The following is a 16,423-nucleotide window of genomic DNA, read 5'->3' as shown; positions in this document are numbered from 1 at the left end:
GAAAAAAAAAAAAAAAAAAAAAAAAGAAACCAAAACAAAGAACAAACAAACAGAAAGAACCAAAATGAGAAACCCAATGGCAGAAGCAGGTATGGCATGAAAATGTGTGCACGGATGAGCAGAGAGAGGGAGACAAGAAGAGGGGGCAGGAGGAGAGAGAGGCAGGGCGGTGCCAGGGGTCACATGGGCAGGTGTGCCGGGCAGGACCGGCGCTGGGCCCAGGCCAGGTGGGAGGCAGCAGAGGAAGGAGGCCAGGGCTGTGCTGCTCCTACTGTGGCTCATAGAGGATGGGCCCGGGGTCCTCTCCTGGAAACTGACACGGAGGGCAGCGCCGGGGAGGCGGGAGGATGGCGGGAGGGGCCTCAGTGACTCAGTCCCACAGACCAGCTGGCTCTGCTGCACACCAGCCTGTCCTCCTCAGAGGCCGTGTGCCCCGGACCTTCTGTCCCAAGCTGCACCCACCGGTGCTGGGCTTTGGGAATGGGGCTTGGCCCTGCCAGCAGCCCCTGCCTGCAGCTCACCTGCCGCAGTGCTCTCGTTACCCACGGGGGTGCTGGAGCAGCTCCGGTCCATGGTGGATGACTCAGAAGACATGGCGCCCGGGCTGCAGCCAGTGTAGTCCATGCACTCATCTGTCTCAGCATCCATCAGGCCTGGGGGGCCCTGAAAGGACACAGGGGTCTCTGAGGAAGTGGGGCTGTGGGGCATGCTGCCCACAGAGGGCAGGCCGAGGCTCCACGCAGCACAGGCCTGAGAGTGAGCGTGGGACCATGATGCATTCCCGCCACCCTGGCTGGGCTCTCACCTGCGGGGGGTGGCTCTCACCTGGGGAGGGCTCTCACCTGGGAGGGGGGCACACGGTCGAAGTTCTTCCCCAGCATCCTCCGCATGTGCTTCCGTGCGTGGGAGGTCATCTGGTGCTTGAGGAGGAAGGAGAACTGGCAGCCCTCCCGGATACAGTGGAAGTGGCTGTTCACCTGGTTGTACTTGCAGCCTGTGGACATAGGCCCACCTGGCATAAGCCCCCCAGCTGGCCAGCGCTCGTGGCTTCCAGGGTCTGTCAGGCACTGTTCTAGGCATGGGGGCAGTGTGGCCAATAAGGCAGATGGCAGGGGGAAGGGCGCTGCACCAAGGTGGCACTCTTAGGAGGAAGGTCAGGAAGTCCAAAGCCACCTGGCTGTCCACACCCTGGGCCTCCTCTCCAGCCTGGCACAGAGGCAAGTGACAATGCCGGGCTGGCCCCCATCCCCTGGCCCACACGCGGGGAGGTGCACAGCTCCAGGGCAAGGGACCCTCATAGTCCCTGTACACTAGGCCAGCTACCTCTCAGCAAGCCACCTGTCCCCACATCTCTGCTGGGAAGCTCGGGGTGCTGCCGGCCCCTCTGCCCAGGCCCCAGCACCCCCTGCCTTGCTCTGGGCCGAGAACAAACAGAGCAGGCGGGACTGAAACAGCATCCCGGGGCAGGTGAGGGCTTGTCCGCTGCCATGGCGCCCAGGCTGGCCAGGTGTCTTCTGTCATCCCCCAGCTTTGTTTGGCCCCAACTATCACCAAAAACACCACAAGTTGAGCAAATAACGGCAACTGCAGGATACCCTGACATCTGTAAACTGAGCTCAGGGACAGCACAGGCCACGAGTGTTGACACTTATTGGCATGGCTACCAGCCCTCTCCCTGGCCGAGAACTCCTTTTTGAATTCATACTCGAAGGCAAGGTTTGTTTCCTTTTTCTGGCGGTTGACTTTGAATATGTCACCTTTTCACTTTTGGAAGGACCAGACTGCAGCAGCCCCCACCCCTGCTGCCACGACCACCAGGCCACAACGGGCCTCGCCTGCAGCCCAGGGGCCTCTGTCTGATGGCCTGGCTCTCGCCTACCCTTGGGTTCTGGTCTCTTCCTAGGGAGAGTCCTGCCCCTTCCGCAGGCCGTGCGCAGGGGCCAGGGCTCAGCTCCCAGCAGCACGGCTACCTCTCAGGCATCGGTGGCTTCCCTTCCCAAAGCCACAGCAGCCCCTTCCTGGGTTCTGGGTCACGGATGCTCCAGCTGAGCCCATGGGGAACTTGACCGTTCCCTGCTAGATCTGAGCCGCCACCACTGTCACCACCCCCACCCCTGTGACAGCACCCAGCCTGGCACAGAGCTGTCCCTCCATAAGTAACTACAAAATGGATGAATGGATGAACAAACTGTAGCTCATTGTGGACAAAAACCTCATCATGAAAGCCATGGAAAGAGATCCCAGAGCAAAGAACTTTGAACTCCTAAGACTTCCCTGCTCGACTTCCTGATGAGAAAAGGGAAACAGAACCACGCCCAGGCCCTGGATGCTCACGACGAAGTCCCAGAGCTGCTGTCTGGGGGTGGAGGGGCGGTGCCCTGCGTGAGTCACCCCCACCCTTCTTGCTGGGCTCTGTGGGTTTGGACTGTTTCACAAGCTTGACGGTGCCTAGCCTGTGATATCTGGCACACCTTCAACAAAACATGGATCCTGCGGTGGGGACAGGACACAGGTACCAGGAGAGGCGGCCCAGGCCACAGGGGCCATGGCCTTGATGCCCACTGGAAGTCCCTGCCCGCAGCCCAGGCCCTCGGTACCTAGCCTGCCACACTCCTCGCGCTTGGTGAAGTATTTGAAGCCATTGGCTGCCCGCCGCTCCGCCTTCTCATGCTTCTTGATGTGCCAGGGGAGCTTGGTGGTGATGTTGGTCACGAAGTAGCAGCCGGTGCGGAGGCAGTGGTAGTGCCCGCGCATTCGGAACTCGCAGTGCTGCAGGGAGACATGGGACGGTCAGGACAGGCGGGTGACTTTCGTGAGCTCCTGTCTGCCCCAGGCCTGAGGCTGTGGTGGGCCCTTGGCACATGTGTTCTTCTCTCTCAGAAGCTGATGATCACAGAAACACCTTTCGCATATTAAAAAGCAGCACAGGGCTGGGCGCGGTGGCTCACGTCTGAAATCCCAGCCCTTTGGGAGGCCCGAGGTGGGCGGACTGCCTGAGCTCAGGAGTTCGAGCCCAGCCTGGGCAACACAGTGACACCCCATCTCTACTAAAATACAAAAAATTAGCCCGGTGTGGTGGCATGAGCCTGTAGTCCCAGCTACTCGGGAGGCTGAGGCAGGAGAATTGCTTGAACTTGGGAGGCAGAGGTTGCAGTGAGCCGAGATTGCACCACTGCACTCCAGCCTGGGCAACAGAGGGAGACTCCATCTCCAAAAAAAAAAGCAGTGCATGCCCTTAGTCACTGCACTAAAGCATCCTAACCTGGTAACCTTGCAGTCCATCTGCAATCCCACACCTAGAGCAGACATCGTGAATCTATTTTAACAGTGTTCCGTGTATGCCTAGACCTAGGCAGACATCACTGCTCTATCCTAGCACACCTGGACCCAGGTTCCCCCTCAGGCAGCCCCTCCTGGTCTTGGGAGTCAGGCCTTTAAGGTGAATCTGATCTGACTTTCCTGTGTGGGCATGGACAATGGGCCTGTTAGAAAATTCTAGCTTTGGACAAAGGGGGCATAAAGCTAGTTCCAGGATAGGCAAGAATGATGTCAAAGGCACAGTGACTGCCCAGCATTGAGTCACCACTCAGGTGTCAGACCTTACCAACTAGCACCAATCTGGACCCCTGCCCAGGGGCCTCCAGGGGTCTAGGGGCAGACGGTGCCCTTTCCAGAGTCTGGGAGGCCCATTTAAGCAAGATGTCAGAAATAGAACCTCTGCCAAGAGGTGCCTGTCCTGTGCCCTGAGCTAGCCCTGCACCTCCCTGCCCCCTACTTTGCCCCTGGGCCGGCCCGCCATGCTGACCTGGTTGGGACAGAGACACTGCAGAGAGTAGTACGCAAACTGGTCTCGCACGTTCACCAGGTTGTTGTTGGGGTTGATGTGGTCCAGGCAGTGGGATTCGGCCTTGCCAGATGTTTTGCAGACGTACTTGCAGTTCCCAAAGAGACAGTGGAAGTGGAACTTGTTGGCATACTTGCAGTCCGTGGCGAGGCAAGGATCGCTGGAAGGAAATCACAGCCCAGAAGGTCATTGCCATTCCCAAGCCTTCCCTGCTGGTGTCCTGACCTCGCTTGTGTTGGAGTTCACTCCCCCATGACCAGCGGTACCACCAAGAGGGATGGCCTGGCCTGCAGTCCTACTCAACAGGATGACTCAGCCAGAGACTACAGATCCCAGCATGCATTCCTGCCTCCTTTTAGGAGCTCTGCATGGTGCACAGGAATTGCAATATGCAGGGTGCCCAGAGCATTGCATGCTGGGACACGTAGTTTCCACGGCCACACCTCAGGATTATAGATAAGGATGGCTGGAATAACTTCTTGGACTGGAAAATAAGGATGGTGCTGCCAGCCCTGGCGGGGTGCCGTGAGGCCCTGGCTGGTGTGGCATGGGCGCCGCAGTGGATGTGGCTGACTGACAGACTGCAGATGGGTGCTCGGCCCCACCAGGAAGCGCTGCTGCCACAGGCCCTTAGCAAGCAGGAGTTCGTGCCTGGTGTCAGCTCCTGGGGGCTCACAGCTGCTGGGCTCCCCAGGGTCAGCTCGGGGCCCATGGTGCCCACCCACTCAGACTCCACTTGCCGGCGGAGTGGGAGAGCTGCTGGGGCAGAGGGGGTGTGCTGGCCTGCCCTGGGCCGCCTCCAGGATGCAGAGGGGTGCGGGAGGACACTGGTCCCAGCCTTCCACTCTGGTTGGCAATACTGTAGTCCCCTCCCAGGGGACCCACGGTGGGCACCCTGACCAGGCCTGGGAAACCTGAGCTGCCACTCTGGGGAGGAGGAGGGGAGGGGAAGTTGGTGGGGGGAACGGAGAAGAGTGCCGGGCCCCTTCCATGCTGTGGGCCCAGCCCCAGGTGCTCAGAGAGGGAGGACAGCTGCCACTCAGGCGATATAAATAATCCAATTTATTACTTTTATTGAGAACAGGAAGCCGCACACATGACAGTACAAAGTCACCGTTCTCCCTGCAAGGAGCCACCACCATCCAGTGAGGAGGGTCCCTTCCACCCAAGAGCTCAGACCACTGTGCAGGCCAGTGACAGCCTGGAGGGGCCTGGCCCCCCCGTGCCCCACCCGTGACTTCACGTGCCCTGAAGAGATTCAGCCATGGGTGTGAGCCACAGAGGAGGCCAATACAGAGGCCTGGAGGGAGACGCAGCCCTCCATGTCAGGCTGGGAGACGTCCTCTGAGGACCACCATGCCCAGTCCACCCCAGCTGGCCCTGGCAGGATCACCACATGCCCTGCAGGAGCAGCGGCCACTGCCGCCACCATTGGCCCATGCTGGCCAGCCTGCTCTGGGACAGGCAGTGAGGTAGGAGCAGCAGCATCTTTAGCTAGAAGGACATCACCCGGTGGCCATGCCCCAGAGAAGCTGGGGACAGCAGCGCCATCCGCAGTGAGGAACAGGGCCTCCTAGCGCCCTTGCTAGCACCTACTCCCGAGACGCGAGGGGAACGCGGGACTCGCGGCTCATCGAGGGACTCACTTCTCCTGGAACTGGAGGAATCCGGGTTTGACCTGGGGCTTGGCGTTCTCTAGAGAAGTCGTTGCCAAGGGCGAGGCGGGCAGGTGAGGCACTGACGCTGGGATCTGAGGCATCTGGGGTATGGCGGAAGCCAGCTGCTTCCAGGCGAGGAGGGTTGGGGTGGAGGGCACGGAGGCCGGGCTGGGAGTGGGCCCCTCCAGAGAGGACACCGTGGCCGTGGTGACAGGAGGGACTGGAGGGGATGAGGGGGCCATGGGAGGTTTGGTCTCGGCAGCTGAGGCCGGGAAGGCAGCCTCTGCGTTTCCTTTTGCTGCTCCTCCCTCTGTCCGGAAGTGGAAGCTGCGAGAGGTAGAAGAGGGGGTCTCATGGGGGGCAGTGAAGACAGGTGCGGAGGGGCACGCATGTGACCCCATCACAGGCCTGGACCCCGGTGTTCGTCCCTACTCGTCCCCATCACTCAGCTCCGGAAGTCTCCTGTGACCCCACCAGGACAGAAGGACTGGAGGGCAAACTGCCATGTCCTCTGGGTCCGAACTTGGGCTCCTGGCTTGGGCCTAACCATGCCTTCCTACTTGTGCCCTTCCTCGGTCCCCAGCTCCTCCATGTGTGTGACAGCAGGCCCTGCCCCAGGAAGTCCCTTCCTTCCAGAACCTGCTTGGAGGTCTTAAAGGTAGGATTCTCAATATTCACAGTAGGCTTCCCCGCGTGCTACAGCCAAGGGTGTCTACGCGGTTGGAAAAGCCTTGGGAGCACTGCAGATCTGTTTTAAACGATTGCAAGTTCTGAGTTCCCCCCTCCCCTCTCTCCTTTTAAACAAACAAAAATATATATAAGTGGGCAGCTAGGCTCGAAGTCTTTTAACTCAATGGGATTTACAAATTCATTTCATTATGTTTAGGTCAAAGGTAACCTAGAGATGTAATATTGTGGCTTGGAAAGGCCTTTGGCTAGGGTTCCTGCTCCAGTCACAGCCCTCTCTCCAGCTGGGCTCTGCGCCCCTCTGGCCTGCTCTGCAGGGAGCATGTGCTGGGACTGATGGCTGCCCTGGCAATGTGGGTGCAGCAGCAGCTGTTGCTCAGGGCCCCAGGCGGGGCCTGGACAGGGGCTCAGAGCCCCTGGCTGAGGGCTGCATGTGTGAAGGAGGATGGGAAGCCCACGCTTGCTGGGGCAGCACCTCTGAGAAGCCGACTCAGCTTCTGTGGTCTAGCGGGAACTGCTGTGCCGGCCCCAGCCCCACCCACCCCAGAGCCAGGCTGGGATCAGTGGGGCTCTGCTGAAATGACCCCTAGCACCCTACTCACTTTGCGTGCTTGATGGCCCCGTCCAAGGTGCTGAAGAGTGCGCCGCATTCCTCCACCACGCAGTGGAAGTGGGCCTTGTGGAGGAAGTCACACTGGCCATCACAGAAGTCCTTCGTACCAAACCTAGCCAGAGGAGCCGGCATTAGAGGAGAGCCTGGGGCTCTGGGGCGGGTGCTGCAGGAGGACGGGTGGGCGCGGCCAGCAGTCCCTCACCTGCGCAGGTACACCTTCCAGGGCTCTGCCAGCTTCTCCTGAACCAGCGCCTTCACGGCCTTGCCCAGGAAGGGTGAGGGCTCTGCAGCGGGGCTCCCCTCCGCTTCCGCCTTGATGTTCAGCAGGCTGCCCAGGCCAGGGTTGCCCTGAGACATCTGTGAGGACAGAGGCCGAGCATGGGGCTGGGGTAGCTTGGAACACAGACACGGCTGCCTGGGGAGCAACAGTCGAAGCTCTGGGCTGCTGGGACCCACTGAGCCCTCAGAGCCAGCAGAGAACGCGGCCCGCCTGCTTGGCTCTGGCTGTGGCCAGGCCCTCTCTGAACGGAGAGCCTGCTGCGCTGCCCCGACCCCAGGAGCTGTGAGGCCTCCTCAGGGCTCCTCCACATGAGCCCGTGCCGCAGGATCCATCACTCAAGCCGAGGCCGCGACTCAGGGCGCACGCTGCAGCCCATCTTTCCCCAGACTTTGCGGCTCCCTGGTTATTTTCCTGCCAGAAGGTTTTCAAAAGAAGCGCAGAAGGAGGAGGGATGGGGGAACCCCTATGAATTCCTTGAGAACAAGAGGAGGCCCACAAAGGAGAGAGAGAGAGAGGGAGGGAAGGAGGGAGGGAGTCTCACGGGTGAGACTCAGACAGGCTCCCTGCAGTGGCCGGGAGGGGGTCATTGCAAGGCTCCAAGGGAAGGGAGGGGGACGTGGGGGCAGAGGCCAAAGGAAGGGGAAGGGGAAGGAGAGCAAGAGAGCAAGTGGCCAAGGAGTGGACGCCATGGGCCAGCGAGGCTCGTTCCCCACCAAGTGCCCGGCTAGGACCCCTGCGGCGACAGGTCCAGCTCAGGCCCGGCCCCTCCTCAGGGCAGTCACTTGTGTACAGTAACCGAATTAATCTTGCTGTAGTCAAATGTATCATGTGAAGGGGAAAAATATATTTGAGATGATGTATAATTTACAAAGACCCTGCATTATTTAAAATAAATATTCCAGAGCGACCTCTCCGGAAGGCGTCCGAGACCATTACTCAACCCGAAAAGTGGAAATTGATGTTTTGCTCCCACTTTAGACCCCCCTTCCCCCTCTCCTTTTAAACAAACAAAAATATATATAAAATAAATAAATAAAATTAATAACGAGGCATGAACGAAGTTGAAGGGCTCTGGAAAAGCTTTTGGAGCCCTCCATCTGAAGGGAAAAAAAGGTGTCAGAGGCTGGAATATATTTCTTCAGCCAGTTCATTAAATTAATTTGTAAGCAGTGGCTCTGAAATTATATCCGATGAAAAATGGCCTCAAAATTTAAATGGTACAAACTCATCTTATTAGAGGCAAAACATTAAAAAACAAACACATCCCCCCACCCCCCAGCACAGCTTTAATTTCTCTGGGTGGGGGAATGGGAGGCGTGTGATGGATGGCTCTTACCTTATTCATAAGCGAGGATAAAAGAGATGAATTTGCCGGGACTGCGTGGCCATTTGATTCATTACTAGAACACATAAACCAAGGGGCTTGAGCTCAGACGGCCAGGGCCTGGGCCCTGGGGCTCACCCTCCCTGCCCGACCCTGGGGCTTCAGCCGTGCCCGCTGCAACTGCCCCGGCAGGACCACCCCGGGGCTCCAGCTCGAAGGTGCGGTTCCCGGGGCTGGCTCCCATGGGGGCCTCGCCTCACCTGGGCTCCTTCACAGTCAGGTCTAGACTGCGGTCCTGGGAAGCTTCGTGGGGGCCTGGGGCGCCGGTGCTCTCACTGGGTTCCGGCTTCACCTGGGCCGGGGGGAACCTGGCTGGGGTGACCTGCTGCCCGCTTCCTGCAGGGGAGGGGAGGGAAGATGCGTCAGAGGGGCTGAAGGCCTGGCCTGGGCACAGACAGCCGTGCCCCTGGAGGGAGGGCAGTGGGCTGGGTGGGCTCCAGCTGCTGGTCAGCGCTTCTCCCGCTGACGTGATCGCTCGAGACGCTAGCTCCTGTGTGGCAATTCTTCAAGTGATAATTATTGCAAAATTATGTCAAAGTTGTCCTGGCTCAGGGCCTCCTGGAGGAGAAGGGCGGGAGGCTGGGAGGGGGCTGGGGTGGGGGCGGGGGCCCTTCGTTTTCTCCACCAACTGTCACAGTCGATTTGTGGGGCTGCCGCTTAGGCTTTTATTAAAGACTCTGTTAATGCTGAGGGAAAGTGGCAGATCTGGACTGGGAGGGCCCCTCTGTGGTCCCCAGCCCGCGGTTGCCGGGGTGACGGCCCCCGCAAGGAGCATGCCCGGGAAGAGCCTCTGCTGTGTCAGGGTGATGGGACCGATGGCCAATCAGAGCGGCCACACCAGGCAACCTCACAGTCAAGCTGTCCCGGGCAGGGACACGAGGCCAGGCTGGGCCGAGCTGGGTCCGGAAGGGAGCTGGGCGGGTGAGGCCGCAGGAGGCCAGCAGAGCAGGGGTAGAAGAAGTTGCTGACAGGGCCGTCCAGCGAGCCTTCCCCCACATTCCCCCAGTGACGGAAATATTAATTTGCCCCAAGGCGCTGTAGCTGACAGAGAGCTGTTTCAGAGACAGCAAGTGGCATTTTATTAAAAAATAAAACAGCCCCCTCCCCTGCGCTTGACCTTTCTTTTGGGAGAAGGAGACTTTTCTAATGAAAACAAAGTACTTGACAGTCTGGCCACTGAGGCCAGGTGGCCCTGGAGTGGGCCCTGCCCCATCCATCAGGCCCCTGGCTGGAGGGGCGTGGCCAGCGAGGCCCCACCCATGCCTAGACCAAGAGGTGGTTCCCCCGCGCAGCCGCCAGGCATGAGCACGCTACTGCGCCTTCGAGAGTTTTCAGACCTGGGGACTCCACATTCCAGCAGCTCTCCAAAGTCACCTGCCCAAGGTCCCAGGGAAACATGGCCCAGCTCCCCTGCCAGGCACTGGCAGCCTCTGTGAGGTGTGGGCAGAGCCCCGGGCTGGGCCACAGGGACCCTCAGTCTCAGCTGGTTCTGAGAGGGTTTCTAATGGGAACAGGGCATCTAGGCCCAGCAGAGCTCCACTCCTGCGGGCAGCGCCTTGGTTCATCACTTCCTAGCCATGTGCCTGGGACAGACCATCCCCGACCGTCTGCTGGCTCCACGGCGTGGGGCTCTGTCTGGCATCCTGCCTGCTGTGTCCCAGCACCCAGCTCGGAGCCTGGCTCTCAGCAAGCATCAGTAGTTGTTGAATGAATAAGTGACATGAGCCACATCCCAGATGTGAACTGAACTCTCCTCAAGGATTCAACAAATAGGAACTACCCAGAGCAGGGAAACGGGGAGAGGAGTAAGGTCAACAGAAAAGCACCCCCACCCCAATCCAGAGAAAAACGGAGGGACATTTTTTTAATGGAAAATTTATGAAATTATAGGAAGGCAGGAAAGAGAGCTGCGCCCCTCAGTGAACCAGCGTGAAGAAGGAAGACGCCGCTCTGGGGCTGTGGCCCTTTTCTGTTTGACAGGGCGGGGTCGTTTAAAGGGACAATTCTGCTTCCCAGTCACAGACTCAGCTTCAAGCACCAACAGCCACAGGTGGCCGGTGGCTGCCAAGTCAGACAGTACAAAATAGAAGGCTTCCATTGTCTGGAAAGTCCTACTGGGACGGCACTCATGGAGGAGGGAGCCTGGGCCTGGAGGTGTCCAGGTGTGAGGTGCAGGCCCCCTACCTCTGGGCTGGACGCAGGCCCCCCTCCAGGTCAGCTGGAGGAAACACTAGGCACGCCAGGGGCCCTGGGCCTGCCCTCATCGGGGGTGGACTTGGGATGTGGGAGGGTGAGCAGACAGGGAGGGGGGACCTGCAGTGGCCCCAGGGATGTGGCGCAGCTGAGGAGGCAGGGACCATTGCCCCCAGCTTACAAATGGGGAAACAGAAGCATGGCCCCCCTATTGTGGGAGCCAGAACCAGGGGCCCCACAGAGAAACCAACAGGATAGGGGTGAAGACCAGGCAACGAGGGGGCGCTGGCAGGCAAGGGCCACACGGACGCCTCTTCCAAACACCCCCTGACTCTGCTCTGCAGCCCGAGGCCAGGCGGCCACCCCAGTCCAGAAGGTGCCTGCTTTCTGGGCAGGACCCAGCCTGCTCACCTGGGTCAAAGGTGGCAGAGGGCTTGAGGGCAGCCGCAGCCAGCCTGGCCATCATGGGCGAGATGAGACCCTTGCTTGCAGAGATCCTCTCCATGATGGAGGTGGGCGGCGCTGGGACAGAGGCGGCAGCTGCGGGGACTGAGTCTCCAGCTCCCGAGGCGACCAGCGCGGGCGTGTCAGGGGTGGCTGAGGCTGCTGCCCCAGACGACACGGCACCCAGGAGGCTGGGGGTGCCCACGGGCAGGGAGGTGCTCCCACGGCCAGCCAGAATGGGGAAGTAGGGCGTGGGGGTGGGCAGGCCCGAGTTGGAGAGGGCCAGGGCCAGGGGGATCGAGCCAGGCAGGCCCTGGGGCAGCAGCCCCGAGATCTTGCTGTTGGGAGGCTTGGTGGCGCTGGGCCCAGCCTCGGTGGCGGCAGTGGCGGCAGCCAGGGATGCAGAGGACTGCTGGCTGGTAGGGGAGGCGCTCAGGCTGGAGTTCTTGCTGCTCAGGGCGGAGAAGTCGACAAGGTCGTCGTTGCTGGACTCCTCGTGCTCCGTGTCCTTGGCGCCCAGCAGCGAGGGCGGCAGCCCCAGCGCGCCCGAGGAGCGGATGTGCCGGCGCTCATGCTTGCGCTTGTGAGAGGTCATCTGGCTGGTGGAGGTGAAGGTGAAGCCGCAGCCGGTGCGGATGCAGTGGAAGTGGTTGGTAGCCTTGCTGTACACGCAGCCCTCGTACTTGCACTCCTCGTACTTGTAGAACTTCTTGAAGCCGTCCTTGGCGTAGGCATCGTCCTTGATGTGGTAGCTCTTGTGCTTCTCAATGTCACACTTGTTCTTGAAAGTGAATGTGCAGCCGGGGCGCCTGGGTGGGACATTGGGAACCTGTCATGGGACCCAGACGAGGCCCCACCCTGCTCCCACCATGGTCCTGGGAGGGACAGTCCCCGGGTGGAAGACCCAGGCTGGACACCAAGGCAGGGGCCTGGGCTGTCCCAGGAGCCTGGGTCCCTGCCTTCTCTCCCGGCTTCTGCCCAGGAAGGCCCCCGCCAGGCTCCCGCTTACCTGCAGTGGAAGTGCGTGGTCTTCTGTCCGTAGAACTGGCAGTCAGCTGTGCCGCAGTCTTCGGTGGCTCGGAAGCGCTGGAAGCCGTCGTTAATGAGCTGGGTATTCTTCTTGTGGAAGTTCTCATGGGTCATCACGTCAGACGTGCTTGTGTACACCTTGTTACAGCCCACCTGCACAGGACGGGATGGTGGTCAGGCACACGGAGGTCGACACCACTGTGTGTGGCTGGGGTCACTGACTTCTCTGCTCAGGGAAGCTTTGGCACCTCTGACTTCAAACTGGAGGCCTCGGAAGGTGGGTGTAAGAAGCGGAGTAGAAAGCCTCCCACAGCCCCTCAGGCCCCCCCGGAGGGACCCAGTGCTGCTGGGGCCGGCTCCGTCTGTGCTGAGGGTCAGGGCATCTCCAGAGACCCAGGGCACTTTTTGGCCCAGGGGAGGGAGCTGCATTCTGCAGGAGTTGGATTTTGAGTCCCAATCCATGGCCCTACCTCCAAAACCGTCAGTGGGTGGACAGGGGCTGGACCCTGGAGGTCACCTTTAGCCCAAGGATTTGCTTAGTGGACAGTTCCTGGGCACGGGGCCCTCCCACCCCACCCCAGCCGGGCCAGGAAGGCAACGTTGCCATATTGAGTAAAAACCCGTGGAATCTGAACACTCTCGTAGGCTGGGCCGTGCCAGTGTCTGCACCATCTCAGAACCCAGAGGGTGGCCCCCCTCTCCTCGTGGCCCAGGTTGTTCACAGAGGCCATAACAACCTCTGACAAATACCGGGGGAGGCATGGGGCTGCTATTTGCAACCCAAAGTCGCTCCTCCTGGCCCTGACACCTTGAAAAAGCCCAGACTCTGCGTGGCATTAAAAGAAAGAATTAAACAAAAACCTCCTCAGGCATCATTTGCAATGCTGCTCTTGGTGTTAAAGCCTGAAAAATGTCCATCTGTATAAACAGCTCACTGAATTTCATCCACACCAAGTATGGCCATGGGGAAGGCCCCACCCTGGCCCACCAGACGCTGCCCAAGCCTGAGCCCCCAAGACCCTCCTGGCTCGCTGGCTAGCCCTGTGCTGGGCCAGGGCTCCCGATCAACTGGGGGCCCTGCCCGCGGGGCAGCCCTGCCTCTGGGAGTGGGGGCACAGAGCCGGGAGGGCCCGAGCCGGTCCTGCAGATGCTGGCAGGCGTGGGCGCGGGCGCGGGAGGCACCTGCATGCAGTGGTAGTGAGTGCTCTTCCCGTTGAGGTGGCAGCCGTGGTAGTAGACGCTGCAGTCGTCCAGCGGGCTGAAGCGCATGAAGCCGTGCTGTAGGGAGTTGTCACGCTTCTTGTGCATGTTGTAGTGACGGATCACGTCCTGCTTACTCGTGAACCTCTGCCAGGAGACAGCGCCGCGTGGGCAGGAGCCTGAGCTCCCCCTCCGCCCTTCCTCCCATATGCCAAGAGCACCTGGGCCGGGTGCTGGCCTCAGGTCTCCCTAGAAAGAACCCTGCTTGGGGTCAAGGCAGCCCAGACTGTCCAAGGACAGTGGCAGGCACACCAGTCCTGGGAGGGAACCATCCCAAAGGTTCTAGAACCACAGATTCTTCCCTGATGCTTCCCTGGGTCCCCAGTGGCCATCCCCAGGAGCCACAGACGATGCATCGGGCCAGGCCTTGAAGGCAGGGGCTCTGATGCTGATGGCTCATCCCGCCCAGTGCACCTCTGGACTAAGGCAGGCTGGGATCCCTGGCAAGCCAGAGGGAGCTGCCCCAGGCAGGCTGCCCCAACTCTCCCCCCACTCGCCAGCCCTGCACTCACCAAGCTGGCAGCCTTGGGCACAGTGGCACTCTGGCTGAACCTCCATTTGATCATCTTTAAGATGGGGCAGTATTGCTAACTTTCTAAGGCCACTGCAAAGAGTCAATTAGGCAAGGCTCACAGGCTGGCTGGCATGGCCTGGACACATGGGAGGCTCTCAGTGAAAGGGGACTGGAATGATCACCACTGGGATGTCATTGGCCCCCAATGCTAGGAGCTGCTCTGTCAGCAGGAATCAGGGAATGTGGGCAGGCTGGTCGTTTTGCGGGCCCTCTGCCTGTTCAAGTCAACTTTGGGTGATGCAAGTAGCACTAAACCCCCTCCACTCCCCCACTGACTTCTAAGTGCCTCCATGCTGCGCTGGCGGGTGGGGGAGGCGGAGTCCATCTCGATGTGGCCGTACCTGGTAGTTGCACTCGGGGTCAAGGCAGTGGTAGTGCTCGCGGTACTGGTAGGCACAGTGGATGTGGCCACAGTGCTGGCTGCCCGAGAACCTGGAGGGAGGAGGGGTGGGGTCAGGGCCCTGCTGTGAGTGACAGCCCCAGACCCACCCCCAGCCCCAGGGAGGACTCTTCAGGCCCTGTATGGGATACAGAGGGGAGGTGAAGTTGCAGAGGCCCAGGCAAGTGACTGGGTCTGGGGGGAACCCCAGGCCCACTGAGGCAAAGTGGCCTGGCCCCAAGAAGGGGGCAGGACAATGCTGAGGTGGCCAAAAGTCAAAGCAGGGGGAGACAGATGGGGCCCAAGCCCTGGGATGGAAGGGAAGGCAGGCGCCCACGCGGCTGCCCACCTCTGTTTTCTGCAGAGGCTGCCTGCCCCACTCCCAGCCCGCCCAGCTCTGGCCAGGTGCAGAGACCCTGGCTGGGCCAGCCCGGGCTCTGATGCTGAGAGGCGTTAAAGAGCTCTCTCTGTCCTGGGCTTTTCCTGACACTTGAAACAGTGCAGAGTTATGAATTTTTAAAGCACAGCATCTGTTTGGCTTCCTGCAGCAAGGAGCTCACTCTCCAGCCGCCGCCGCCGCCAGGAGCCCGTGCTGCCTCCCAGGAAACCCGTCCTCCTCCAGGCCCCACGGCCGCTGGGACGTGGCTCCCACAGCCTCGGTGACGGCCGGCCGTGGGGGGCCACTCTGGAGAGGCCACACCTTGAAGACTGTGGAGAAGGGGGTGGCTCAGCCCACCTGTCCCCCTCCAAGAGTGACGTGAGATTGCAGGAGACACAGAGAGAAACCCCACACTGTAATGGGAAAACCACGTGCAAACAAGTCTTTAAGCTGAAGCGGCCAAAAGGGCCATCTGTGGAGGCACTAATAATAATGGTAATAATAACACTATAGAGGAGGCAGCACGGGGCAGAGCTGAAGACAGAGTGGGACGGGGGGCACAGACAGTGGGACAGGGGGCAGAGCTGAGGACAGAGTGGGACAGGGGGGCACAGACAGTGGGACAGGGGGCAGAGCTGAAGACAGAGTGGGACAGGGGGGCAGAGACAGTGGGACAGGGGGGCAGAGCTGAAGACAGAGTGGGACAGGGGGGCACAGACAATGGGACAGGGGGGCAGAAACAAAGCAGGACAGGGGAGCGGAGACAGAGCGGAACATGGAGGCGGAGAGATGGAGCGGGCGGGAGGAACCTGGAAGATCTGCGGACAGACAGGCGCCGGCCGCTGTGTGCTGTCCCATCAGAGGGCAGGCGGTGGGGGGTGGGGGCGGGGGGTGTTATTTGTGTGATTTGGGGGAATCTGTTGAGGCAAAGGCTCTTCACTGCCAATCCCACTGCCTTTGGGATGGAAAGGGGTTGGTCTGGAGTCAGGTGGTGTCAGAGCCTCACTGGGGAAGTGCACTGGGCTGTGTCAGAGAGGATGACAGCCCACACCTTCTCTCTCTCTCTCTTATTTATTTATTTTTTTTTAAGAGATAGGGTCTCACTCTGTTGCCCAGGATGATCTCGAACTCCTGGCCTCAAGGGATCCTCCCACCTTGGCCTCCCACAGTGCTGGGAATACAGGCATGAGCCACCGCACCCGGCCTGCCTTTACCTTCCCAACCCTGACAGTTGCACAGTGACCTGCACCCTCCTCAAAGCTCTGTGTGACAGCAGGACCCAGGCAAGCTGGGGGAGCTGCATTCACTTGTGGCCAGGCCCTGCGTCGGGACCCCAGCCCTACCTGGGGGTACAGGCTGCTGAGGAAATGTGTGGCCTGGACTACACAGAGCGGAAGGAGGCTCTGAGACGGGCATGTGCAGGGCAGCCCTCGGTGCGGTGGAGGGACCGAAGTGGACAGGGGTGGAAGGAGGCAGCTACCTTGGCCCTAGAGGTCAGATGTCAAATGAATGGTCTCAGAGTGCCCGGTCAGTCCTGGCCCCCCACCTTCTCTCCACGGCAGGCTCCTCCCCAGGGGCCTACCTGGCAATATATTTCTGGTAAATGTTTACATCTTCAGTGACGGCTGGTTTATCTGTGGGCAGTCCATTCCTGGCGAGAGACACACAGGGCACAGCCAGTGAGCAGATGGGGCAGCCT

At 60.2% G+C, this 16,423-nt stretch overlaps 1 protein-coding gene across 6 annotated transcripts in view; it reads right to left on the bottom strand.

Annotated features, from left to right (window-relative positions):
- CASZ1 (castor zinc finger 1) overlaps nucleotides 1-16,423 on the bottom strand; it is a 57,370-nt gene that overhangs the window by 5,179 nt on the left and 35,768 nt on the right. For 2 of the 6 annotated variants that reach the window (XM_074020519.1, XM_045387350.3), the window contains exons 5-18: nucleotides 16,307-16,375; nucleotides 14,308-14,398; nucleotides 13,315-13,479; nucleotides 12,113-12,285; nucleotides 11,071-11,912; nucleotides 8,667-8,802; nucleotides 8,419-8,482; nucleotides 7,005-7,159; nucleotides 6,792-6,914; nucleotides 5,491-5,829; nucleotides 3,806-4,004; nucleotides 2,598-2,769; nucleotides 843-994; nucleotides 522-663 (exon numbers count right to left, since the gene is read on the bottom strand). In XM_074020519.1, coding sequence (XP_073876620.1) covers nucleotides 522-663; nucleotides 843-994; nucleotides 2,598-2,769; nucleotides 3,806-4,004; nucleotides 5,491-5,829; nucleotides 6,792-6,914; nucleotides 7,005-7,159; nucleotides 8,419-8,482; nucleotides 8,667-8,802; nucleotides 11,071-11,912; nucleotides 12,113-12,285; nucleotides 13,315-13,479; nucleotides 14,308-14,398; nucleotides 16,307-16,375 — 2,822 coding nt within the window. Of the gene's footprint in view, nucleotides 1-521; nucleotides 664-842; nucleotides 995-1,174; nucleotides 1,545-2,597; nucleotides 2,770-3,805; nucleotides 4,005-5,490; nucleotides 5,830-6,791; nucleotides 6,915-7,004; nucleotides 7,160-8,418; nucleotides 8,483-8,666; nucleotides 8,803-11,070; nucleotides 11,913-12,112; nucleotides 12,286-13,314; nucleotides 13,480-14,307; nucleotides 14,399-16,204; nucleotides 16,228-16,306; nucleotides 16,376-16,423 lie in introns of those variants that run through there. The other 4 variants (XM_074020547.1, XM_074020526.1, XM_074020536.1 and 1 more) reach the window with 4 other exon arrangements.

The sequence above is a fragment of the Macaca fascicularis genome, chromosome 1 (genome assembly GCF_037993035.2).
Source record: "Macaca fascicularis isolate 582-1 chromosome 1, T2T-MFA8v1.1".
Classification (NCBI taxonomy): Eukaryota; Metazoa; Chordata; class Mammalia; order Primates; family Cercopithecidae; genus Macaca; species Macaca fascicularis.
This window is presented reverse-complemented; position numbering and strand designations above follow the sequence as displayed.